The sequence below is a fragment of the Crotalus tigris genome, unplaced genomic scaffold (genome assembly GCF_016545835.1).
Source record: "Crotalus tigris isolate CLP2741 ecotype Arizona unplaced genomic scaffold, ASM1654583v1 scf7180000017890.1996003, whole genome shotgun sequence".
Taxonomy (NCBI): domain Eukaryota; kingdom Metazoa; phylum Chordata; class Lepidosauria; order Squamata; family Viperidae; genus Crotalus; species Crotalus tigris.
Window position 1 is genome coordinate 830,234 of NW_024096707.1, and position 27,626 is coordinate 857,859.

Here is a 27,626-nt window from a genome sequence, read left to right on the forward strand (position 1 = left end):
GGGTGAGAACCTCCTTCCCTCAACCATGGCATTGAAAATGGGTTATGGATGGGTATTTCAGCATCACAGTGATCCAAAACACATGGCCAAGGGAACAAAGTGGCTCAAGAAGCATATTAAGGTTCTGGAGGGGCCTAGCCAGTCTCCAGACCTTAATCCCATAGAAAATTTATGGAGGAGTTGAAGGTTCAAGCTGCCAAACATCAGCCTTGAAACCTTAATGACTCAGAGAGGATCTGCAAAGAGGAGTGGGACAAAATTCCTCCTGATGTGTGTGCAAACCTGATGGCCAACTACAAGAAATATCTGACGTCTGTGATTGCCAACAAGGGTTTTGCCATCAAGTACTAAGTCATGTTTTGCAAAGGGGTTAAATACCAATTTCACTCATTATAATGCAAATCAATTTATAACTTTTTTGAAATGCGTTTTTCTGGATTTTTTTGTTATTCTGTCTCTCACCACTGTTAAAATAAACCTATCATTAAAATTATAGACTGATCATATCTTTATTAGTGGGCAAATGTACAAAATCAGCAGAGGATCAAATATTTTTTTCCTCACTGTAATTTAAAAAGTGCATATTCTCTCTCAAAAAAAGAAAAAAAATACAGATTTTATAAATAGCAGAAATCTGCAGATGTTGCAGTCAGATACATTTCTAACAACAGAAAAAGTTGAATTTTCAATTTTGGAAATCAACTAAGAAACATGAATGAAGGCAAATATATGTGTCCCAGGATAATGTTGCAGGATCTAATCTGTGTCAGTCACCAGGACCAGAGGTTTTTAGTCTTCCAAGCTTTCAGACTTGTACTGGAGCCCATCTTTAGGGAATTTCTGTCTAGAAGTTCCCTGAGGGAGGGCTCCAGCATGAGTCTGAAAACTCGGAAGATAAAACCTCTGGTCCCAGTGACTGACCCAGACTGGATCTTTCAACTAAGAAATCAGTTAAAATATATTCAAAATATGAAAGAAATAGTTCACCATTCAAAATATCTAACTCTCAGACTTCTCTATGATTTTAAACTGAGTAATTCACAATAGGAAAGAAAAACTCACTTGATTTCCTGGGCATGTAATAATGAATCTGAATGCATATTTGTATACATTATTAAACAAATAACCTACCAAGATTAACCTGTTGTTGTAATATCTTTCGCTGTGTAAGTTGCCATGCATGCTGCAGATTTGTTTTATGGCCTGGAAGCAGACTCCTGTTATATTCTAGTATTTCTTGCAATGCAACATTGGCTGAAAATAAGATAAACTTAAGTTTTAAAAAAGCTATTATTCAACCAAAATCCTGTACTTTCTTTTATGCAGATTCAATAACTCTGTCTACTGTAATGCTCTGGCCTGATTCTATCCTTTCTATAACATTAAGAAAGCATATATCTGTCTTTGCCAATAATATTTCTGTTTTCATAGTGAACTTATGCCTATAATGAGTGAATTAATATAAGTTCAGCATTTTGTCCTAGAAACAGAAGACAAAAGCAAGAATAATTCTATAATTATTTATGTTGCTTCAAGCAAAGTTTAACTATGCTTCTTATCAGTTTGATTTATCTTATTGTATTATTTATATGCATTTGCTTGTACATATTCACTCACTCATATTTTAGATGTAATTGAAGAATTTTAGGTATAAGCCCTTAGGCAAACTGTGTCATTTACAGTTGCAAGTATTTTAAATCTGTCTTGATTGAACTGGTGAAACATTATACTGTCAGGGTAAAATATATTTCAAAAGTTGACTTTGATTTTTACACTTCTTTTTTTTCATTTTTTTATTCTTTATCTTTCATCTCTAACCTACATCTATGGTTTATAATAAGGGCAATCTTTTGTTAGGAAAAGAAGAGACATTTTGGCTTGTTCATTTGCAGTTTTCTTTCTGTTTTGCTACTGCAATATTTTACATTCTTTCTCTTACTCTAGGAATGGACAGTCTTCATCTAAAGAAATGTTAACTGTTAGGTAACATTCTTTTACAAGTAGAATGGAATTATATCTTTGGTTTCAATAAAGGTTTAAACCTTTTCTTTTCTTTTAACATATATTCCCAAGTCTCAAAATTCTTTTTTCTCCTTTATTCAAAGTCTAAATCAGAACTCTTTCTTTATGTCCATCCCCAATTTCCCTCAAAATATTTACCTATATACTTACAAGAAAACTTGCTGAGATCAAATGAAAAAAGATCAGACATTTTATGCAAAGACTGTGGGATAAGTTTGCTTCTACTTGACATGTCTATTTCCCTCCCTGGAAGTAAAATCATTATACTAGATTATTATAGGGAAACCAAAACATTATCCATGAATTTAAAGAGTCATTTGTATTTATAGTTATAAATAACTGTTGATATAGAGGCACAAAGCAATTTTGCATTTATATTCTGCAGTATGTCTAAATATATTTTCAAAATCAGCAATTTAATAAGCTAACAGACAACTTACATACTAATTCTATGAAAATTCAGTTATGTACAAATAAAAGTTATATCTAGAAAGTCATTACTTACTTAGAATTTTGCTCTGCTGCTCTAGATTAGAACTGGTGGGTCTTTCCTCTGATTTTGTATTATCTAGAGGACTTCTAATAACTAAAAAACAATGAAAAGAAAACATCTCTACTGAGTATGGAGGATGGTCTTAAAACTCAGAGGGAAGATCTGTTGCCAAAGTAATGAGCTAAACAAAACTTAACTTCAGACTAAGAAGGTGCTTTTTGGAAAACAACTTAGATGCCTCCCCTTCCTAACTCTGAAGTAGATAAAGACTAAACAGGGAGAGAGGAACGCATATTCCCACTTGCAAAATTCTGTCCATCTCTAGATTCTGCTACTATAGCTGTTCTAATAAAAGTAGATTTAGCTTTAGTTCTACATACAGTAAGTATTTCTTTATCTGATCTACTTTATAGGAATCACTGTTAATATAAAAAAATCATAACTGATATCTGAGGAATATTTTCCTAACTGGAGTATTATCTATAAGTTGTATTTTGTAGTAAATTAGGGGCTCCTCAGTTGGGTTTCATTATAGTCATTATATAGACAAATCTCTTGTTAACTGTTTCTAATAATAGCATGGTCTTCCAAGGACATTCCAGTATCTGACCACAACATCCTACCATACTTATTGTCTTTCCTTTTCCTTCTATCAATCTTGTGAAGTATAATCTACTTTGGCAATTTCAGGTTTTCTTTTTTTTTTAATTGAACAGTTTTATAAAAATTACAATATAAACCACACAATCAACCCACCTTAAACCCCCCCTCTCCCTCCCCCACTTCCCAGAGCTGAATACAGGGTTACAATTATAATAATCATAACCTAACTAACATTAACCAACTATACTAATAACCAAGTCCATAATGCGCTTTAACTCCCCTTTAGCATAAATATAAACAAATTAAAAGTAAACAAAATAATAATAAAAACATAAACAAACATAATATCCTAATTATTAAACTAATTATTAAACAATACAATATCCAAATTGTTAAACAATACTAATACTAAAAATAATATTCCACTATAATAAACTATTAATAATACTCTAAGATTTACTCATAAACTAAGTGGAACTTTTTAGTCCCATATTTATTCTGAATATAATCTATCCATCTTCTCTAAACCGAAATGTATCTTTCTTGTGAATGATCCTTCAAATAAGCAGAAATCTTAGCCATTTCTGCTAAGTTTGAGACTTTAAGCGTCCATTCATCTATAGTAGGCAAGCAATCCTTCTTCCAATATTGCCCTACCAATAACCTTGCTGCTGTTATCAAATTCAACATCAGTTTCTTTAGTATCACAATCTGTAATAACACCCAGTAAAAATAATTGTGGAGTATACTTTATCTTTCTCTTAAAAATCTTTTGAATGTTCCACTAAATCTTAATCCAAAAAGCTTTTATATTTTTACAAGTCCACCAGATATGAAAATAAGTAGCATCCAAACTACCACATCTCCAACATTTGGGCTGTAAATTAGGATACATACAAGACAACTTTTTAGGATCCAGATGCCATCTATAGAACATTTTGTAAAAAATTTCTCTTAAATTTTGGGCCTGAGTAAATTTTACATTTCCAACCCAAATTACCTCCTATATACAGCGAAATCGGTTCTTGAATATTTTGGGCCCATTTTACCATACAATCTTTAACTAATTCCATTTCCGAATCCAATTCTATTAAAGCATTATAAATTCTCTTTATATGTGCTCGATTTTGATCTTTAATCTGTTTTACCAAATTCTCCTCCATTAATGTAATACCAACCTTTTGATCTAACTTCCACCTAACCAACAATTGAGTATACTAAACCAAGACTGTACAATATTTTCTTGCTTTAACTCAGCTAACGATTTTAAATGCCAATCATTCCCTACCAATCTAAGTAACTCCTTATAAGAAATCCTATCCAAATTCACACCCATAGATACCCCCTCTATCGCGTGTCCAGGAATCCCCCAGATTGGTATTTTATAATTTAACTTATAATAATACTTTTTCCAGACACGCAATAAAGCACTTCTTAAAATATGAGATTTAAAAACCTTGTCAACTTTTTTTATTATAAATTAGGTATGCATGCCACCCATATAATAAATCCCATCCCTCAAGATGAAGTATACTTTTATTTGTTAAATTAAGCCAATCACTAACTAATGTTAAAACCACCGCATCATAGTATAATTTCAAATTAGGCACCTTAAGTCCTCCTCTTTCCTGTGTGTCTTGTAAGATCTTAAATTTAATTCTTGATTTTTTCCCCGCCCAAATATATTTATTAACACCCTTCTGCCATTCATCCAAATTGGTGTCTTTTTTCAAAATAGGTATCATTTGAAACAAGAAGAGAAACTTTGTAGAACATTCATTTTAACAGCTGAAATTTTCCCCAACAAGGATAATTGTAATTTTTCCAATTGTTTAAGTCCTTTTGCTCTTTAAACCATAATACCTCATAATTATTTTTATACAATTTTACATTAGAAGCTGTAATATATACTCCCAAATATTTAACCTTTTTCACTATTTCGAATTGAACTAATATTTCCTTTTCCTTCATAGTCATATTTTTAGATAATTTTTAGTCTTATTAGTATTTACTTTAAAACCAGAAACTTTCCCATATTGAGTTATAACTTCCATCAAGTCTAAAACCGATTGAATCGGTTGAGATAATGTCACAACCAAGTCATCCACAAAAGCTCTCAATCTATAATCATTCTGTTTTATTTTTATTCCCTTTATTATAGTTGATTCACAAATTTTAATCAGTAAAATCTCCAGTGTTAAAACAAACAACAATGGTGATAGTGGACATCCCTGTCTTGTACCCTTTTCAATTTTAAATGCCTCTGTTAATCCCCCATTTATTATGATTTGTGCCAATTGTTGTTGATATATAGCCCTAAGAGAATATAAAAAATTATCCCCGAAATTCATTTTATCAACAACTTTCAATAAAAATTGCCAATTCAACTGATCAAAAAAGCTTTTTCAGCATCCAAAAATATCAATGCCGCAGGAACTTAGTTGTTCTTATCCAAATACTCAGTTAAATTAACAATTTGTCTTACATTATATTTCATATATCTTCCAATTATAAATCCAGACTGATCACTATGAATCATTTACTTCAATACTTGCATTAATCTATTTGCCAATATTTTTGAGAAAATCTTATAATCTGTATTCAAAAGAGATATAGGTCTATAATTCTTAGGCTGGGTAAGGTCTTGATCCTCCTTTGGAATCAGCGATATAAAAGCCCTTCTCCATGACGGAGGCACTTCTCCCCCAATCTGGATACTATTAAAAAGTTCCTTTAATGGTTCTATCATCTCTACAGATAATATTTTATAATAAATTGCTGATAATCCATCTGTACCAGGAGCCTTACCCCCTTTTAACTGTTTAATTGCCCAAATAATTTCCTCCAAAGTAATTAAACAATTCATCTCCTTTCGTTGTTCATTTGAAAGTCTAGGAAAATGTGCTGCCTGTAGGTACCTATCTATATCTAAAGGTTTTCTAAAGGTTTTCTTGATTCATGCTTCTCACACTATGTTCTGATTATGGGTCCTTGTAAACAAAGAACTTTTCTTTCAGTGACTAGACTTTATTGTGACCTTGGCTCAGCCATATTATCTCTTCAAGAGCTATTCATAATAATTGTACACTCTTCCCCAATGTGAAGTGCCTGCCATCTGGAATGTTTCTTAAGATTAAAATCCCACAAAGTAACACACACACACACACATGATGGAAACAGGCTCAGTCATACCAACTATTTGATTGGCTTCATGTCAACCTAGGGTCCAAGACGCACTGACAGAACTATATCTTTAGGGCTTTTCAGAAAAATATCAAGATGGGAAAAAGTCGTATCTCTGGAGGAATGATATTCCAAAGGGAGGGAACTGCTACAGAGAAAGCCTTTTTTCCTGGATCCCAGTAGAAATAGTTCCCTAATAGATGGGACCTGTAACATTTCTTGCTTCCCATTCTGGTGGGCTGGGAAGATGTAACTAGGGAGAAGCAGTTCTTTAAATAAGCAGGCCTTAAAAGCTGTAAGACTTTGCAAAATGGTAATCAATATAGCTTCTGAAAAACAGAGCACACACACACAAATCTTGATTCCTATAAAACTGTGTAGACTATTGCATTTTGAATCAGTTGAACCTTCTGGATATTCTTCAGGAGCAGCCCCATGTAGAACACATTACAGTAGTCCAAATGAGAGATGACAAGGATATGGGTAACTGTAAAAAGGGAATTTGGTCCAGGAAAATATGTAACTGGTGCCCAACTCACATTTTTTATTGATTACATTCTGCTGATTTAGGAGGATTTGTATCTAAATAGTGTGTTGTTGATTATGGGCACAAAAAGACAACAGCAAAGAGAATCAGACTGGACTCTTGCTGAAAAATGTAAGCTAGAGATGTCTAATTAATACTCTGAGGATCAGTAGAACCTAATTGTATGGAGGAGAGAGAAAGTGACGAAGAACAGCACTTGCTGTAGAAATTTCAAAATGGAAAACCTCAAAAATATGACTTGTTACTAGAAATGACATTTATAAAAATTGCAAAATGAGCATTACATAAGATATCTTGGCACTTTCCATGTTACAGATGACTGAAGCATCTAATATAATGCACAATGATCTTTAAACTAGCCTTTAGTAGCTGTGGAGTTCTGTGTGTTCTCTGAGCTTCGTTGTTTGCTTGCAAACATTTCATTATCAACTAGGTAATATCATTATGCCTTATATTAACCATAATTTAATCTGTTTTAGTTTTAATGATTGTAAATCACCCATCTGCTAATCATATTTGCATTATTTTCTAGACATTATGCACGTTTTGTACTTACTAGGAGGTTTGGTTATTTGTAGAGATGTAGCTGATGCCATTAATAATTGGTGATATGATGATTCAGTCTTCTGTCTAATTAGTGGGTGAAAGTGTTGCTTTGATTCTGTTTTCAAATATGTCAAGAAGAGAATAAAAATCTCAGTATGTTTTCAAATAAAATAATCCAACAAGCTTGGTAGCTATTATTTGCTCTGAGTAATAAGAATGCTTATTTTAAAAGGCTGCACAGATACATAAAAGTGACCTATAATGGCCAAAAGACATTATATTAGTGTTTTTCCAATTGAGTTCTGTTGATGTACATGATTGATAGGAAGCATATTTGCATCTCTTAATATATTAGTTTATCTATTTCATTGATTAGGAATTCTTGCAATGATCTTCTGTCCCATTCTAATTTCATTATGAATTTGCATTAATTCTGCTAATCTTTTCCTCCCCTTCTTTTTATATAAAATACAAGACTATGTAGGAAGAGATCCTTGTCAGTATGTAGTGGGCAAAATATTAGAAATCTACTAGCACCCTTTTCCAATTAAGCTTATTAAAAGGTACAAGCTACAACTCACGAAAAGTCTGCTACCAGACCTACTAGAAGACAAGAAATGTGCATGTGGTAAGACAATTAAGGTAACTTACAGTGAATTTATAATCCTTCAAATACAACCGTAATGGAGCTTGCCCACTATGGATGCATATCTCAATGGCCATTAACTAAAATATCCTCACTTAATGACTCCACCCCATGCTCTCCCTATTGCAACCATTAAACAAGTGCAGAGTGCCTCAAGGATGGGGTAGACCCGGGGAAGGCTACACAGGATCTGTGTCGCCTCAGGCCTCTCTAGGCTACCCTACCACTTGATGCACGTTATGCTCCATTTGTTGCCCTTTAGGATCCCCACAGTCCTGCAGCTTTCTTCGTACTTAGCAAGCAAGGGAACAAACAAAAGGAGATCCTACCTAAGGATTTGCAGGACTTAGCCTGTCCCAGAGCCTAGCAACAATCAACTTATTCTTCAGCTTTTTGCAGCTTCTGAGAGAGGTTATTTTGTTTGTTCCAGTGTTGTAACAAGAAAGAGAGCAAGACTGGGACTGAGAGTCCTTTTAGAGTCAAAGATTCCTACTGGATTGACTGGTGGAACCTAGCTCTAAACTGTATGTCACCTAGAATCCTACCAAGGGCAGAATTTAAGTCATGTTCTCATCACCATTTGACTGGATTGCTGAAGCTCTAGCCCTTAAGACCACTTGAAAACTATAGTACAAATTGCAGAGACTTGCATCAAGAAACACTAGACAACAGAAGCATATTTATTTATTAAATTTATTTACTATGCATCTCACGATGGGACTACTCTGGATGGCTTATAACAGTAAAAATTTAAAATTACAAAAAATATAAATACAGTAAAACAATGAAACAATAAAAATAAACAATGAAAATATAACAATATGATTAAAAGATGGACAGGGAGGGAGAAGGATGCTATTAACACCTCCAGTGTAATACTTTCCATTGGGACCCTAGGCCAACTGGCACAGCTATGTCTTCAAGCTCTTATGGAAAGACAGGAGGGTGGTACAGACCTGAGATGGGGGCACTATAGCAAACAGAGTTCTTCTCCTGGATCCTGCCAGGTGGAATTCCCTGGCTAATAGAAACTGCAGCAGGCTTCCCCAGCCAGCACGAGTGGGACAGGCTTGTCTTAGTGAAACAATGTGGTTTATCAAGAAACCAAGACCTGTGCCATGGAGGGTTTTTATCTTGAATTGTACCTGGAAACAAACCACGAGCCAGTGCAGCTCACAGAGCAGCAGTATAACATGGGCCATTCTAGAGATTCCAAAGCTGCTTGGACTGCCTCACTCTCTAACAGCTGAAGTTTCTAATGCATTTCAGAGGTAGTCCCATGTAAAACATATTGCAGTAGTCCAAATAAGAGATGACTAGAGCTTGAATGACTAAACGAAAGAGTCCTGATCCAGGAAAGGCCATAGCTGGTGCACAAACTGAAGCTGTGCAAAGACTCTCCTAGTCACCTCCACCACCTGCTCTTCAAGGAGGAGTCACAAGTTCTGTTGTAAGTTGAGGATTACCTGTATTTACTCAAATCAATTTCTTTTTTTGTTTGATCCTAAGTACAAGTAGTCATCAACTTATAGCAGTTCATTTAGTGATGGTTCGAAGTTATAAGGACACTGAAAAAAGTGACATGGCCATTTTCATACTTATGATCTTTGCAGAAACCTCATGGTCATGTGATCAAAATTCTGATAGTTGGCAACTGATTCATATTTATGATGGCTGAGTTCATGTGACAAACAAAGTCAATGGGGAAGCCAGATTCACTTACCAACCATGTTATTAACTTAGCAACTGCTGTGAGTTAATTAATAGCTATCGCAAGAAAGGTCACAAAATGGGGCAAAACTCACTTAACAAAATCACTTAGCAACAGAGGTTTTGGGCTCAATTGTGATCATAAGTAAATCTTTTTTAGGAAAAGGGTTTTACTTTAATTAAGATTAAATAATTAATGCTTAATAAAAATCTTTTTTAATTATTCCTCCTACTAGGAAGGAAATGAGAGCAATGAAACTGTCAAATCTCAGTTGGTCTTATAGGACAAGCACTTCAAATAGTATACTGTATAATAATATGTCTAGGGTTATAATTAAGACTCAACAGACAAAAAGAAATCAAGCATGCCCATTATTAAGGTTTCCTTCTGTTAAGACATATAGCATAAATATTTAACTACCCTCCTGGCCACAACTACAACAGGAGAGAATACACAACAAAAATATTTGGTCTTATAGTTTTCTCCTGTAATTCAGTAATACGAAATTCATAGACAGATTAGTAATATGACAATCATTCAAGGATTATAATTTAAGTAGAAGCAATACAATACATGTTTACAACTGGTTGCAGTATCCTGAAATCATATGACCATAATTTGCCATGGTTTTTGCCAGTTTTTTTTTTTTTTGCCTGTTTCTGGGGGAAAAAAACACCCATTCAGAAGAATAGTTTGCACTCAGACCTGTCTGATTTGTTTAATGACTACTGTAAAAATAGTTGTAAAACTAGATTTGTTATGTGGTTAGAATTTTGGTCAGGTTCTGACAGTCATAGTCAAGGCAACCACATAACCACAAAACCTAATTATATTTTCTTCTTTCATGTTTCCAACTTGGTTTCCAGTCTCCAATCACAAGTAGTACCTCCATTATAACAAATTGGAATTGTTATTAAACTCATCAACTTCCCCTTCTTCTGCATCACTGATTGAAGAATAAACTTGTATGATTGTCATATTAAATGGTTGTGCACCAATATTATTTGGTCACTGATTACACTCTATCCAAATATTATTCTTGCTATTCTCTTCTTAACTATAAAAGTAACAGCATTTCTTCTTTGTTTTATGACATTTTTTTAACAACTGGAATCACAAAAAAAAAACTTTGTATTTTTTCATTAATCAAAAAAAAATTCTAGCTCTTACTCTTTAACATAGTGAAATATGAAGGCTATTCTCAATATAGACATTTATTATTTTGGGGATATATGTTATTTTTCATAAGTGCTCACAAAATACATAAGAATTATCAATTATTTTTAATGGAAAATTTTAAGGTAAATATCTGATGGAAATTACTGGAAACTTCCATCTGGAAAGACTGATCTTGATTACCCTCCCTTCATTAAAATTGGTTTATGGAAAAACAAACAAATACAAACAAATATATATTTATCTGTGAAGCTTTTTTGAAAGACACAATCACTTGCTTGTAAGACCCTATATTTCAAAAGAAACTCTTAAAACATCCAAAAAATGATAACCAGAAATAATAACATTGTATTTACCAAGCATACCTTGCCAAATAATGTTTTTTTGTCGCAGATCTTCAATACTTGATTGCAGATATGAAAACAAATGTTTTCTCTCTTGGAAAAATTCTTTTAGTGCTTCTTTTTGCCCTAAGAACAAAAAAATAATCATCACTAAAGTATTAAATTTATATAACATGTGTTGATAACAATATAATATCTGTTGTATGAATGTAAGAAAAGCCATGTTTACCAGTGTTGCATGAAGCTTTTTACTCTTAGTAAAAAAAAAAACGCTTCTTGTTTCAACTAATTTTACTTCTCATCCTCTATTGCACAGTATGAAATTCCAATAAAACTAATCGTTTTTAGATGTAAAATATGTTATTCCCCCCTCTTTTTTTAAATCAATACTCAAGGCCCATTTTTTTTACAGAACATATGCACAATTTTCTAGGTTATATATATGACTATAACTAAGCCTATGTCAAGCTTGCTTTTACATTCCTCCTGTTTCAAACATGGTTTTTAAAAGGCAACTGGACTTTCTTGGATTTTTCCTTGAAAATATTTTACTTCTTATATTTTCAGTTCAATTCAGAACCTTTTTTAAATTTCTCTTCCTCTGCTTTTTGTTATGGTGACCTTTTGACTGTAAGCATCTTAGGTTAGGCATCTGTTCTCAATAAGCTTTAGTGTACATTTACAAAATAATATTGACTGGAATAAACAAAGATCATGTAGGTATGAAAAATATAGTATTATGTAATAACAGTGGAAAATATTGAAAAGAACTGGGCAAAATATGGATAATTATCATCTGAGAATCAGTATAAAATGATGAAATATCACATGGTGGAGAGAGATCCAAAATTTAGCATAATATAATGTTACTATGGATTATAAGTAACAGAAGCACTGTTTTTAAGGTAGAGAAGTTATTATAGTTATTTATCCTGTATATTATGAATATTTCACCTTCTTTCATTACAGGGTTTGGCCTTATGATTATAAAGATAATTATAAAGAAATCTGTGGTTTTCATTCAAATCTTACTTAGACTATCAATTATTTCTTAAACGAAAAGGGAGCCTAAAATTAGTTAAAGTTAATTTGGACTTAGGTCAATGGCATGACATGTTTTCAATGCTTACATTCTACATAATACTCCAAGTTATCTTTTTAGGATCAACAGAAGGAAAAGGCTAAATCCATTTTCAATAAGCCATTAGTTCCCCACAATATCAATATAAAATCAATCTATGTGTTTGGGGAGGATGGGGGATATCTAAATAGAGTTCCAAATTATGGACTTGGTCCAAACTAATTCAAAATTAAGTCCTTAGATGCATGCTAAAAAGCAGAAATTTCATTGCTAGGTTGAACTTGATGGCTACCTAGATTTATTTTTATACATTAATTTAAATACAGGTACTCCTTGTCTTATAACAGTTCAATTTAGTGACTGTTCAAAGTTAAAACATCACAGAAAAAAGTGACTTATGACCATTTTTCAAAAATATGCAGAATCCCCACTGTCATTTGATCAAAATTTGAACACTTGGCAACTGGCTCGTATTTATGACAGCTGCAGTGCCCTGGGGTCATGTGATTACCTTTTTTGACCTTCTGACTAGCAAAGTCAACAGGGAAGCCAAATTTACTTAACAACAATGTTATTAACTTAACAACTGAATGGATTCACTTAACAATTATGGCAAGAAAGGTCATAAAATGGGGGAAGATTCACTTAATAACTGTCTTAGCAACAGAAATTTTGGGCTCATTATGGTTGTAAATTGAGACTACCTTTAACTTAATATTATACCATTGTTCATACTTACTCTCAAGTATATTTTCTACTGAATGTTCTTTGGGATAAATTAAATGACGTCTATCAAATGAACTCTTTCTTTGTTCTTTTAGATTGTGCATTTTCTTTTCTAGATTACAATAAATGATAATAAAAGAAACAACGTATTTAAGATACTTTTTTACAATAGCACTTTTCTTAAATAAATAAATATTTGTTCTTTAATAGATTGTTGTGTAGGTTATTTTCTAAAGAACTTTTCTTTCATCATGAAATATTGTACATGCTTCAAGATTTAATTCTATACTTACTCATAACATCCAGCTGATTATATGAAAGAGCCTCCATTTCTTCCAGTTCATAAAATTTTGATTCTAGTGTTGAAAACATTAACAGCTCATGTATTTGTCTCTCTAGAAATTTAAAAATGCACATATTGAATTTCTGGTTAAAATATTGCATTTAAAAGTAAAGTTCTGGTTCTTCACTGCTTCCATTTTGAAATTTTGAAATGGAAGCAGTGGACCAATTGTTATATTTGCATTTCTCAACATAGCAAAAGAAACATAATTTTTAACTTAGAAAATACTGCATGAATAACATGAATTGTTGTGGAAGTAAGAAAAAACTCCCTATTTGTAAGAGTAATGATTAAAACATATTTTTGTATATATGATTGCAAGTACGAAAGTGCTCTAGTCCATAAGAATGGAAGAGTGTAGTTTTGCTCTTCTAGACCAAGAGGTACCACAGTGTTAAATGAATATTGAGAACAATGAGCATATTGCTATTCTACACAAATAAAAATGGAAAAAAATGTCAGACAGGCTACAGAAGAGATCACAGTATGTGTTGAATGAGAAGAAATTACCGGTAGTAGAGATTGAAAAGAGATTGTTTTTGCATTGAAATCATTTTCAAGCCAAATCCATTTTAGCAATCTTTAAAACAAGACTGTAAGGTTTATTTTTGCCTTAAAATCAAATTTATAAATAGTTAGTTCTATAGAAGATTACAGTATGTAGAGGTCTAATGCATCATAGACATACAAGTGAAAAGCTTGTTATAATAGGAAAGCTGGTACCAGATATAAAGTGAGAATAGATAGAGCTGGAAGGGACCTTTGAGGTCTTCTAGTTTAGCTTGCTGCTCAAGTAGGAGGACCTATACCATCTCAGAAAAATGACTGTCTAGCCTCTTCTTAAAAATCTCCAGTGATGGAGCACCCAGTGTCCTCACTGTTAGGAACTTTTTCCTTAATTCCAGGTTGCTTCCCTCTTGATCAGTTTCCAACCATTGCTTCTTCTCCTGCCCTCTGGTGCTTTGTAGCAGGCCCTCAGATACTGGAATACTGCTATCATGTCTCCCCTATTTCTTCTTTTCTTTATACTAGCCAAACCTAAGTACTGCAGTCTCCAGGCCTTTGATCATCTTAGTTGCTCTTCTCTGAATTTTTTCCAAACTCTCAACATCTTTTTTGTGATATGGTGACCAAAATTGGCTGAATATTCCAGGTGGGGTCTTATTAGGGTTTTATAAAGCGGTACTAACACTTCCCAAGTTACAAGTTTATTCGAGATCCCAAAACAATTTTTGATAAAAAACTAATAGCTTGTCTTTGAATAACTTTTATTTGAACTAAAGAAAAGAATAATCGTACATCAGAATAAAAAGCTCAATAAAAGGGACTATCTTAAAGAAATATAATTGCTCCAGTTCAAAAGTTTTTAGAGGAGAATACAAGTATATGTTCCAAGTAGGTATCAGCCTTTTAAGGAAAAGTCCCAAGGTAATAGTGTGAGACACATTAGTAGCCAGTCATATCCAGAAACAGATACAGGAGAGTTTCAATCCAAGATTAATAGAATGTATTGCTAAGAGAACCTGGGACTCTGGTGCTCTGAAGCAAGAATGGTATTAGTGAACACAATCCTTCAATATTTTTTAAGGCAAAAATAAAAGATCTATGGTTGTCAATCCCACTTTATAAAGAAAATTGAATCACTGAATGCTGTAGCATTCACTTATGGAATGTCAGAACGCTATTCTGATCAGATATATGTTTCTCTATTCCTGTAACATGAATAGCATTACATATGAAAGCTGTGCCAGTTCCAGAGTTGCAGCTTTGCTACCATTGAGCTATCAAATGTAATGTGGACAATATGATTCCAAAGAAGAATTAAGTTAATAAACAGGAAGGAAGGAAGGAAAAATGCAAGGAACAAAAATCATTCCATTCAACACCATTCAATCTGAAATGAATTGGATCACCACTGTAAGGACTTATAGCAGAAATTGTCATGCAACATCTAGAAGCCATAGCATTTCCATAAATATAACCGAAAATATGGATCAGATATGTAGATGATAACTTCACCATAATAATAAAAGGACCAATTAGAGAACATCCACAGAACCATCAATAACATTTTTAAAGGAACCCAATTTACTAGAGAAGAAAAAAACAACAACTTACTACCTTTCTTGGACATCCAGATCAACAGAGACCACAATGGCAAACTAGAAATGCAAGTCTATAGGAAAACCACCCATACAAACCAGGTGGTCCACTATCAAATAAACAACCCAACCTCCTACAAGAGAAGCTGCGTAAGGATTTTATTTAGACGAGTCCAAACACACTGCAAAAACCCTGAACAGCAGAAAAAGGAAATAAAGGATAATAATAATGTTTCAGTTTGATACTTCCGGTGGATCTGCGCGCGCGATGGCGGCTACTTTGTAGCCGTCCTCCTGGGTAAGTGTTTGAATCGCTATGAACAGCGGACACCAGCTGTTCAGCGGTTCAAAATCCCCCTCCCGGGCAAAGGGAGGGGGAAGAGGATTGTCTGAATAGTGGTAGAGCCTATTATGCACCCCCAAGGCTTTTTTTGGGGGGTGAAAAGAGCGCTCCCACGGAGTTCAGACTGTCTCCGCTTCCCAGCTGCTTTTGTCTCTAGGGACAAAACAAGCCGCTGCAACCACCTCCGTGATTAAAGTGATCTGGTGAGTTTTTCTTAGAAGCGGACAGAGCTGAGTAGAGGATTTTGCTTTTGCTTTCTCTGATCTTATTTGGATTTTAAGTTTAAAGATTTACTTTTATATTTCCTTTTTTATTTTTTATTTTCCTTTGTTGAAAGAGAAAGTAAAATGGCGATCGGCAGGCTTTTCGGTGTTTTTTTTTCCTTTTTTTTTAATGACTGGAGCGGAATGTGGACTTATTTATAATGATTTTTATAAATGATATAAAAATCATTTATAATGATTTTTTGATGTTGGGTTTGGATTTTAGGAGGATTATTATTCTTGTTTAACCTTTTTGTTTTGTTTTTTGTACTTTTAAAAAAAATGGAATGGATTTTTTCTATTTAATTATTTTCTTTTTTCTCTTTCCCTTTTCCTTTTTTAAACTTTTTTCTTTTTATTTTTTTTTATTGAAAGTTTTATAAATTTTACAAAAAAACAAAAACAATACAAAACAAAAGACAACATATACAAAAAAGAAACTAAACATTACATATATAAAAAAAATAAAATAAAAAAAACCCATCCCCCACCCCTCACAAAAACCCTCCCTTCCCCCCCCTGAGCTTCCCAGAGCAGAATATAGGCTTAATTAAAAATTAAGAAATAAAAATAAAAAATTAAATTAAAAAATTTATATTTATATATATATATATAAAAAATATCTATATATATATATAAAAATAAAACTTATAAAAAAGCTATGTGATATTTTTGTATACCCAATCTAAATTGTATAAATTTTATCCATTTGTCCCAAACAGCAAGGAACTTCTCTTGCGTTTGTTGCTTTAAGAAAGCCGAAATCTTTGCCATTTCCGCCAGATAAGCTACTTTAAGAAACCATTCCTGCAATGTAGGCAAAGATTCCTTCTTCCAATATTGTCCTACTAACAGCCTAGCGGCTGTAATCAAATTTAACATCAATACAACCTCCTTTGTATCACAATCTGTAACAATGCCTAACAAAAATAATTGCGGAGTAAATTTTACCCTCCTTCTAAAAATTCTCTGGATATTCCACCATATTTTGATCCAAAATGCTTTTATCTCTCTGCATGACCACCAAATATGATAATAGGAAGCATCCTTATAACCACATCTCCAACATTTGGGTTGCACGTCAGGGTACATAAGAGACATTTTTTGTGGATCAAGGTGCCATCTATAAAACATTTTATAAAAATTCTCCCTAAGGTTCTGTGCTTGTGTAAATTTGACATTTCTCACCCAAATGGTTTCCCAAATGTCCAATGAGACTGGGACACCAAAATTCTGCGCCCATCTAATCATACAATCTTTAATTAATTCCGTTTCTGAGTCCATTTCAACTAATACCCCATAAATTCTCTTGATATGGGTTTGTCTTTGATCCTTAACTTGCTTAATAAGATTTCCATCTTCTCTAAGAAAACCCAATTTACAATCCACCTTCCATTTATCTACTAGTTGCCTATATTGAAACCAGGAATAAATAATATTTTCTTGCGCTAAATCTTCCCGTATTCTTAACTGCCAGTTTTGCCCATCCCATCTAAGTAACTGACTATAAGACACCATGTCCATTTTTACTCCTCTTTTTATTCCTTCTATCGCATGCCAAGGTATAGCCCATAATGGAACTTTAAAATCACTTTTATAATATTTTCTCCAAATCCTAAGTAAAGAAATTCTTAAAATATGAGATTTAAAGACCCAGTCCATTTTTTTATTAAATATTAAATAGGCATGCCACCCATAAAGTAAATCCCATCCCTCTAAATGAAGTATCTCAGGATTTGTCAAATTTACCCAATCACTGATTAGTGTTAAAACCACCGCATCGTAATATAATTTCAAATTTGGTACCTTAAGTCCACCCCTCTCACGGAAGTCTTGCATAATTTTAAACTTAACCCTTGGCTTTTTCCCTGCCCAAATAAATTTATTAAGACCCTTCTGCCACTCACTTAAATTAATCTCATTTTTCAAAATCGGTAACATTTGAAACAAAAAAAGAAACTTGGGTAGAATATTCATTTTTATCACTGCAATTCTTCCCATGAGGGATAATTGCAACTTCTCCCAATTCTTCAAGTCCTTCTGTACCCTGACCCACAACCTTTCATAATTATTTTTAAATAATTTTACATTAGAAACAGACAACATCACCCCCAAATATTTTACCTTATTAACAATCTCAAAACCCGTCAAGTTAGCCAAAATCTGCTTCTCCTGACTAGACATATTTTTAGGTAAGATTTTAGTCTTATTTACATTAATCTTGAAACCCGAAACCAAACCATAATGATGAATCAACTGTAATAAGTTTACTGCAGAATAATCAGGTTGCGACAAAGTAACAACCAAGTCATCCGCAAAAGCTCTCAACTTATATTCTTTTTTGTTAACTTCTATTCCTTTAATTTCCTGAGACTCTCGAATTTTGATCAATAATATTTCCAGTGTTAAAACAAACAACAATGGCGATAAAGGACACCCCTGTCTAGTACCTTTCTCTATTGTAAAAACCTCCGACAAACCTCCATTAACAATAAGTTGTGCCATTTGTTTTTGATATATTACCGTAAGAGCTTGTAATATCTTTTCGCCAAAATTCATTTCTTCCATTACTCTTAGCATAAAATGCCAATTCAATTGATCAAATGCTTTTTCAGCATCTAAAAATATGAGCCCTGCAGAAACTTGGTTGTTCTTGTCTAAATATTCTAATAGATTAATAATTTGTCTAACATTATTTTTCATATACCTTCCTGTTATAAACCCTGATTGATCTTTATGCACAAGATGATGCACCACCCTCATAAGCCTATTTACCAAAATTTTTACAAATATCTTATAATCCACATTTAAAAGAGATATAGGCCTATAATTTTTTGGTAAAGTAAGATCTTGATCCTCCTTTGGAATCAATGATATAAAAGCACTACGCCATGAAGGAGGAATCTCTAAACCCTGTAAGATACCATTAAAAAGATCATTTAATGGTTGGATCATCTCCTCCATTAAAGCTTTATAATAAACAGCTGTTAACCCATCCGTACCCGGTGCTTTCCCTAGTTTCAATTGTTGAATTGCTGAGGCAATTTCCTCCTTAGTAATTAAACCATTAATTTCATGTTTCTGATCCTCAGTCAGTTTAGGAAAACTTGCCTCAGCTAGATATTTATTTATATCTAGCAGTTGCACATTAGTAGATTTGTATAACTTTTGATAATAATCCAAAAAAGATTTTTTAATCAATTCCTTCTGAGAAACTAATTTACCCTTGTAATTTATTTTCTCTATTATTCTCTGTCTCTGTTTCTTTCTTAATTGATAAGCCAACCATCTCCCAGGCTTATTAGCATTACAAAATGTATTTTGTTTCATAAACAATAAATTGGTTGCCGCTTGATCTGCTATCAACATATTAAATTGTGACCTTAGTAACTTTACAGATTCTTTAATACTTTCATCAGAAGGATTTAAACTCAAGGCCATTTCTTTTGATTTAATTTCATCTTCAAGTTCTCTACGTTTCTGCATCTGCTTCCGCTTATGACAATTATTCATTTTTATCAAAACACCACGCATAAATGCTTTACCTGCATCCCATACCATTGACATTGAAGTCCCCTTATACATGTTCAAAGCAAAATAGTCCTTTAAACACTCCTTTAACTTTTGAACATTCTTCTCTTGTCTGAACAAATTTTCATTAACTCTCCAGGATCTCCTTTCCTCTTTCTCTTGAGTCAGCTCCATCCAAACTGGGCTATGATCCGTCAGTGATCTAGGAAAAATCTTTACATTCTTTACTTTATTATACAAATCCGTAGTAATCAAAAAAAGTCAATTCTTGAAAAAGATTGGTGTCTATCAGAAAAAAAAGTGAAATCTCTCTCCTCTTGATTACATTCCCGCCAATAATCCCTTAATTCCCAGTCTTCCTTCATATCAAAAAAAGCTTTAGGTAACCTTGCTTGTTTAAGAAAAGGAGAGGAACCTTTCTTGTCCCTTTGTATATCTAAGACACCATTCCAATCACCCATTAATACCACTGATCTATAGTCAAGCAATGTTATTTTTTGATGTAACTGCTTATAAAATTGTTCCTGTTGTTGATTTGGAGCATAAAGTCCCACTATAAGTACTTTCTTACCATATATACCAAGTTCAATCATCACATATCTCCCCTGGGGATCTGATTCTACCAGACAAGCTGGTAGGTTTTGTTTAACATATATAACAACTCCCCCTTTCTTCCCAGGAGCAGAAGATATAAAATGAGATCCCAAACGAGCATTGACTAAATATTTCTGATCTTTAAGTAAAATATGAGTTTCCTGTAAGCAAATAACATCATTGGTATGTTGCTTCAAATAATAAAAGATTTTTTTCCATTTCTGAGGAGAATTCAATCCATTAACATTCCAGGTCAAAAACTTTGCCATCTCCCTTGGCACGCAGCCTGGAGAAGACACCATCAAGATCTGAAAGAGCTGCATGTGTTGCATAACTCTTGGGTCTTGCTCCTCCCACCGGCGATGATGCACTTCCAGAAGAATTCTCTTTAGGCTCTTTTTTACGTTGCTCCTTCTCTTTACGCTTATAAGCTGCACGAGTCATCCTCTGCTCTTTAACCTCCATCTGGCGTTGCCTTTCAGCTTGTATCATCCCAGCGGAAACCAAACCTAATGCCTCAGATTGCTGCTCGACTTCCTTGCCACTCGGAGATTTCTGACCAGATGGAGTTGAGCCTGCACCCAGGACCGAAGTATAAAACTCTCTAGCTTTGTCAACTGTATTCAATCTATAGCGTGTCCCCGCATGGCTCAAAACAATACCCATCGGAATTTCCCATCTAAATGGCATCAATCTAGCTTTGAGCTCATTGGTTAAAAAAGCGAAGTCTTTCCTGCTTCTTAAAATTTTGGATGGGATTTCCTTTAGAATGATAACATCTTGGGCAGCAATCTGAAATCTTTTGTTGTAAAAGGCTTGTATAATCTCATTCCGCAGGGACTTCTTTGTAAAATAAATCACCACATCTCTAGGCAAATTCTTCTGCTTAGCAATCCAGGAGTTAAGTCTATAAATTTTTTCCACTTCTCTATGTAATTCTCCTTTATCCATATCCAAGGCCACTGCCAGATCAGTAAGGACCATCTCCACCAAATCTTGATTCATATCTTCCTTGAGGCCTCTAATCCTCAAGGCATACTCCATCTGTCTGTACTGAAACATCAAAATATCTTCTTGTGAGGACTCCACCTTCCTTTCCACATCTTGAATTTTATCATCAAAGGAATCAACTTTGTTTTCCACTTCCTCAAGCCTTGCATCGAGCTTAACCACCACAGTAGCCAAGCCTGAAACTGCTGCAAGTATATCTTGTCGTAAATCATTATTATTTTCTTGCAATTTAGTCTTTATCCCCGTTATCTCTTCTTTAAGATCAGATTTAATTTCTGATTTAATCTGTGAGGCAAATTGCTTCATTTCCTCTCTCATTTGAACTACAATCTCTCCCATTATGCCTCTGACCTCTTGTGCTGAAAGTCCAGGCAGAGGGGGGGAGGGTGGTGGCTGAGCCGGTGGTACATGTTTAGATTGTTGTTGTAATTGTGCAGTGGAAGTTATAGGAGAAGAAACAACCTTAGGTATTGAAGCAGGCTGCTGTCTCTTTGAAGCCATTTTAAAAAGCGCAGTTCTCACTTCCCTTTCCCCTCCACACAAGAAGGGAGGAGGAAAGAAAAAGAAAAGAATTTAAAAAGAGACAAACTATAGTCCTTGAAAATCCAGAGAAAATCCAAAGAATAAAAGATAAAAGAGCAAACAATTCAAAAGAAAAAATTCTAAGCCAAAAGCAAAAGCAAAAGCCAATCCTTAAAAAGGGAAAGTAAAACAAAAGGGAAAAGAAAAAAAAACTCCGACACTTTCAAAACGCCATCTTAAATTCTTTCACTAATATAACAAAGAAAAGGAGGAAAAATAGTAAAAATCAAATAATAAAAAAAATAAACACCTAAAGTATATAACAAAAATCCTTTAAACTGCTCCGTCCGTTTAAAAATTACTCACCAAAATACTATAAACACGGAGATAGAAGCGGCGGTTTCTTTTGCTTCCTAGGAAGCAAAAACAGCTGGGAGGCGGAGATCAGCAGGAGCTCCGAGGGAACACTCCTTTCACCCCCTCTAGAAATAAATCCAGAGGGGGTTTAGGGGTTCTACCTCTATTCCTGCGTTCTCTGTCCCTTCCCTTTGCCCGGGAAGGGAATTCCGAGCCGCGGGCCAGCTGATGCGCGCTGTGCTCCGCGGCTCTGACACTTCCCCAGCTGGACGGCTAAAAGATAGCCGCCATCGCCGTCGCCTCGTACCGGAAGCTCCTTTTCTTTTTATTATAATGATCTCCTTTTGAAGGATTTTTTGATTTTTTGGAGTTAATCTCTCTTTTTCTTTTGCTTAATTTTTGTAATTCTTAAGAAGGAGTAAAGATTTTTTTAAGATGGCTCCAAAGCATTCAGTAATTCCTACAGCTCCTAAGGTGGTTTCTTCTTCGGTGTTATCATCAGCGCAACAACCTAAATCAATAGCTTCACCCCCTTCTTTGGCACAGTCAATAATGGTGAAGGATTTGCAAGACATGATGGGAAATGTTATATCTCAAATTAGGGGAGAAATGAAAGAGATTTTAGAGGAAAATAATAAGATTTTGAGGCAAGAGATAGTTTTGGCTTTAAAAGGAGTTGCCTTTGTTCTTGAAAAGCTGAACTCTCGCGTAGAAGAGGTAACAGAAAAAGTGGAACTGATGGAGGGAAAATTTGAAAGCATGGAAAAAGAGATGGAAAATTTTCAAGATGAGATTCTTATGCTTCAATATAGACAAATGGAATATGCTTTAAGAATTAGAGGCTTGAGAGAGTCTGTGCAAGGTGATCTGAGAGAGATGGTTGCAAATGACTTTGCTGTGATTTTGAATAGAGAAAAAGACGAAATACTTTGTGAAATTGAAAAAACATTTAGAGTTAACTCTGTGGTGGCAGAGCAAAAGAATTTGCCAAGAGATGTGGTAATTTATTTTGGGAAAAGATCCCTGCGCAACGAAATTATACAAGCCTTTTATAAGAAGAGGTTTCAAATTGCTTCACAAGATGTTATAATTTTAAAGGAGATCCCATCTAAAATTTTAAGAAGAAGAAAGGAGTTTGCTTTTTTAGCAGATGAACTTAAAAAGAGGCGAATCTTGTTCAGATGGGATGTTCCAACTGGAATGGTGGTGAGTTACCTGGGGATACGTTATAGACTTAATACTGTTTCTAAAGCAAAAGATTTTTACACTTCAGTCCTGGGGGTATGTTCATTGCCATCTATTACGTTTAAAGCTTTGGAAGAGAAGAAGGTAGAATTGCAACCCGAAGAGCCTATACTTATGAAAATTGGGAAATCTCAGTTCGAGGGACCTCAACAAGTTGAGATGGAGGAGCAGAGGGTAACTTGTGCAACATATAATTGTAAAGAAAAGGAGCAACAGAAGAAGGAGGTTAAGGAAGCCTCACAAGTATTGGTTTCTGAATCTGCGGGAGAACTAAGATTTATAAACTTTTTGAAGCAACCTTTAAAGGGGCCTCAACAAGTTGAGATGAAGGAGCAGAGGACAACCCGTGCAACATATAAACGTAAAGAAAAGGAGTAACAGAAGAAGGAGGTTAAGGAAGCCTCACAAGTATTGGTTCCTGAGTCTGTGGGAGAAGCAAGATTTATAAACTTTTTGGAGAAACCTTTAAGGGCAGATTTCAAAGCACTTCTTTCGAGGTTTATGGATAAGAGAGACTGATAAGGAATGTGTTTATTGTGGATGGAATTGGTTATTGGTAAAGATTTAAATATGTATAAGGGAATTTTAATGTTTTAAGTAATGTTTAAATTTGTGTTTTGGAGGGAGTTTATAAAGAATGATGGATAATAATATAAGTATGATATTAGAAAATGTTTAGAGTATATTATAACATGTCTAATGATTGTAATTATTATTTTTAAGAGAAGATAACTTGTTTAATTTAATGTATTTAGATTTGCTTAGGATTTATATGTGTTTTAAGTCTTTTTGAAAAATTTTAACTAAGCCTGTACTCAGCTCTGGGAAGGTTGGGGGAGGGTATGGGAGGTTTGGGGAGGTGGGGAAGGGTATGGGAGGGTTGGGGGTGGGGGGTGGGGGGTGGGGAAGGGAATTGTTTTGTAAAATTTAAAAATTATTAATTAAAAAAATAATGTTTCAGTTTAAGGCAACTGTGAAAACATCATGTGGATTGCTGGCTCAGAACTAGCAGAGGCAATATGCTGAACCACCTGTATGGTGGAATTTTAAGTCTCAAAGATTTAAACAAGACTCAGTTCCCCACCCATCTCCTCCACCAGGAAAATCCTAAATAAAATTTATGAAACAGATTAGACTTGTGAATAGGTTTGGTTGCTTCTTCTGCAGGAGATATGCAGATCTGAAACAAGCGAGTAAGAAGACTGATAAATAAATCAGATATGATGACATAAATCTAAAAAATGATGAATAAAATACAAAATAATGGTATTCATTTAGAGCCAGATATTGCTTGCAATACAGTACTTGAAGGTAAATTAAGGGAACTAGGGGATCAGCCATATTGGTTTTAATTCTCACTAACTGAGATGAAATGATAGAAAGTGTTGAAGCTACAGGAACCTTGGGGGGGAGTGATCATGCAATATTGGAATTCAACATTATGCAAGCAATAGAACATAGACAAACTAAAGTTTTGGACTTTAAGAGAGCTAATTTCAACAAACTTAGGGAGAGCTTGGGACGGATTCCATGTATGAGAATCCTCATGGGGAAAACAATTCAAGAAGCTTGGGAAATTTTGAAAAGTGAGATTATAAAAGCCCAGTCTAGCACAATACCAACAAAGAAGAAAAATGAAGCTCTCAAAAGAAACTAGCATGACTGCATACATAACTCTCTGATAAATTAAAAGATAAAAAGCATATGTATAAAAAGTGTAAAGAGGGGCACATAACTAAGGCAGAATGTCAGAAAATAGCCCGAGCCTGCAAAGATGAACTGAGGAAAGCTAAAGCTCAAAACTATTAAGGCTTGCAACAAAAGTCAAAAATAACAAAAAAGCTTCTTTCAACATGTAAAAAACAAGAAAAAAGTTAAAGAAATGATGGGTTCATTAATAGGAGAAAGTGACAAGAAGGTGACAAGCAACAGGGAGAAAGCAGAACTACTTCAGGTTTTTTTTGTATCCATCTTTACACAAAGGGAAAAAACAGTCAACCTATCAGAAACAGTACCATAAAAAACAGATTAGAAACACAAGTTAAAATAGGCAAGAAAATGGTAAGTGAATACCTGTCCACCCTCGATGAATTCAAATCAGCAGGACCAGATGGATTATACCCCGAGATTCTGAAGGAACTGGCACATGTGATCTCAGAGCCACTGAACTATATCTTTCAAAGATCTTGGAGCACTGGAGAACTACTAGAGGACTGGAAAAAAACTGATGTAGTTCCCATCTTCAAAAAAAAATGGATCCAGGAAATTACAGACCTATCAGCCTGACTTCAATACCTGGGAAGATTCTGGAAAAGATTATCAAGCAACAAATCAATGAACATCTACAGAGGCAAACAATGTCATAACCAAAACCCACCAGGAATTTGTCAAAAAGAGATCATGCCAGACAAATCTTATTGCATTCTTTAACTAGGTGACAAAATTAGTGGACAAGAGGAATGCTGTGGATATAATTTATTTGGACTTCAGTAAGGCATTTGATAAAATAGATCAAAGCCTACTACTTGATAAGTTAGAAAAATGTGGGTTAGACAGTATCACCACCAGATGGATTCGTAGCTGGCTGACCAAGCATACTCAACAATGGAACTGCATCTACATGGAGGAAAGTGTGTATTGAGTGCCCCAGGGCTCTGTTCTGGGCCCAGTGTTCTTCAACATCTTTATCAATGATTTGGGTGAGGGGAATAGATGGGGAACTCATCAAATTTGCAGTCCACACCAAGCTGACAGGAATAGCCAACACTCCAGAAGATAGGTTTAAGATACAGAAGGATCTGGACAGACCTGAACATAGGGCACTATCTAACAAAATGAAATTCAATGATGAAGAGTAAGGTTCTACATTTAGGCAAGAAAAAACAAATGCAGGTACAGTATGGGTGGTACCTTGCTCAATAGTAGTAACTGTGATAGGGATCTCAGAGTCCTAATGGACAACCACTTAACTATGAGCCAGCAGTGTGCTACAGCTGCCAAAAAAGCTAACACAGTGCTAGACTGCATTAACAATGGGATAGAATCAAGATCACAAGAAGTGTTAATATCACATTATAACACCATGGTAAGACCACACTTGGAATTCTGCCTCCAGTTTTGGTCACCACAATGTAAAAAAAATGTTGAGACTCTAGAAAGAGTACAGAGAAGAACAACAACGCTGATTAGGAGACTGGAGGCTAAAACATATAAAGAACGGTTACTGGAATTAGGTATATTTAGTTTAATGAAGAGAAAAACTAGGGGTGACATGATAGCAGTGTTCCAATATGTCAGGGGTTGCCACAAAGAAGAGGGAATCAAGCTATTCTCCAAAGCACCAGAAGGCAGGATAAGAAGTAACGGGTGAAAACTACTCAAGGAGAGAATCAACCTAGAACTAAGGAAAAATTTCCTGACAGCTAGAACAATTAATCAGTGGAACTGCTTGTCTCCAGAAGTTGTGAATGCTCCAACACTGGAAGTTTTTAAGAAGAGACTGGACAATGATTTGTCTGAAATGGTATAGGGCAGTGGTTCTCAACCTTCCTAATGCCGCAACCCTTTAATACAGTTCCTCATGTTGTGATGACCCTCAACCCCCATCCAGCTGGCGGGGGGGGCAGGAAGGCCGCTCCGCCGGCTCCGTCCAGCCGGGTTGGAAGCACCATTCCTCTCTCTCTTTCTCGCTTTCTCTCTCTCTTTCCTCTCTCTCTCTTTCTCTCTTTCCCTCCTCTCTTTCTCTCCTCTCTCTCTCTTTCTCTCTTTCCCTCCTCTCTTTCTCTTTCCTCTCTCTCTTCTCTCTTTCCTATTTCTCTTTTTCTCTCTCTTTCTTCCCTCTTTCTCTTTCTCTCTTTCCTCTCTTTTCCTGTTTCTCTTTCCTCTCTCTTTCTCTTTCCTCTTTCTCCTTCCTCTCTCTCTTCTCTTTCTCTCTCTTTCCTCTCTCTTCTCTCTCTCACTTTCCTCTCTTTCCCCTTTTCCTCTTTTTTCTTTCCTCTCCTCCTATTTCTCTCTTTCTGCTCTCTTTCTCTCTCTTTCTCTTTCCTCTTTTTCTCTTTCCTCTTTTTCTGTTTCCTCCCTTTCTCTTTCTGTCTTTCCTCTCTCTCTTTCTTTCTCTTTCCTCTCTCTTTTCCTCTGTTGCTCTCTCTTTCCTCTCTCTCTTTCTCTCTCTTACAGCAGCATCGTCGGGGGTCCCCGCTGCCACCGGCCCAGCCGCCACTCCCGCCAGGACTCCATG

General features: G+C 34.8%; 1 protein-coding gene across 12 annotated transcripts in view; it reads right to left on the reverse strand.

The window, feature by feature from the left end:
• The window catches only part of CCDC7 (coiled-coil domain containing 7), a 325,715-nt gene that overhangs the window by 20,138 nt on the left and 277,951 nt on the right, over positions 1-27,626 (reverse strand). For 9 of the 12 annotated variants that reach the window (XM_039344077.1, XM_039344074.1, XM_039344070.1 and 6 more), the window contains 7 exons: positions 13,372-13,473; positions 13,092-13,190; positions 11,293-11,397; positions 7,405-7,509; positions 2,528-2,608; positions 2,173-2,268; positions 1,132-1,254 (listed from right to left, as the gene is read on the reverse strand). In XM_039344077.1, the coding sequence (XP_039200011.1) occupies positions 1,132-1,254; positions 2,173-2,268; positions 2,528-2,608; positions 7,405-7,509; positions 11,293-11,397; positions 13,092-13,190; positions 13,372-13,473 (711 nt within the window). The remainder of the gene's footprint in view (positions 1-1,131; positions 1,255-2,172; positions 2,269-2,527; positions 2,609-7,404; positions 7,510-11,292; positions 11,398-13,091; positions 13,191-13,371; positions 13,474-27,626) is intronic. The other 3 variants (XM_039344078.1, XM_039344075.1, XM_039344071.1) reach the window with 2 other exon arrangements.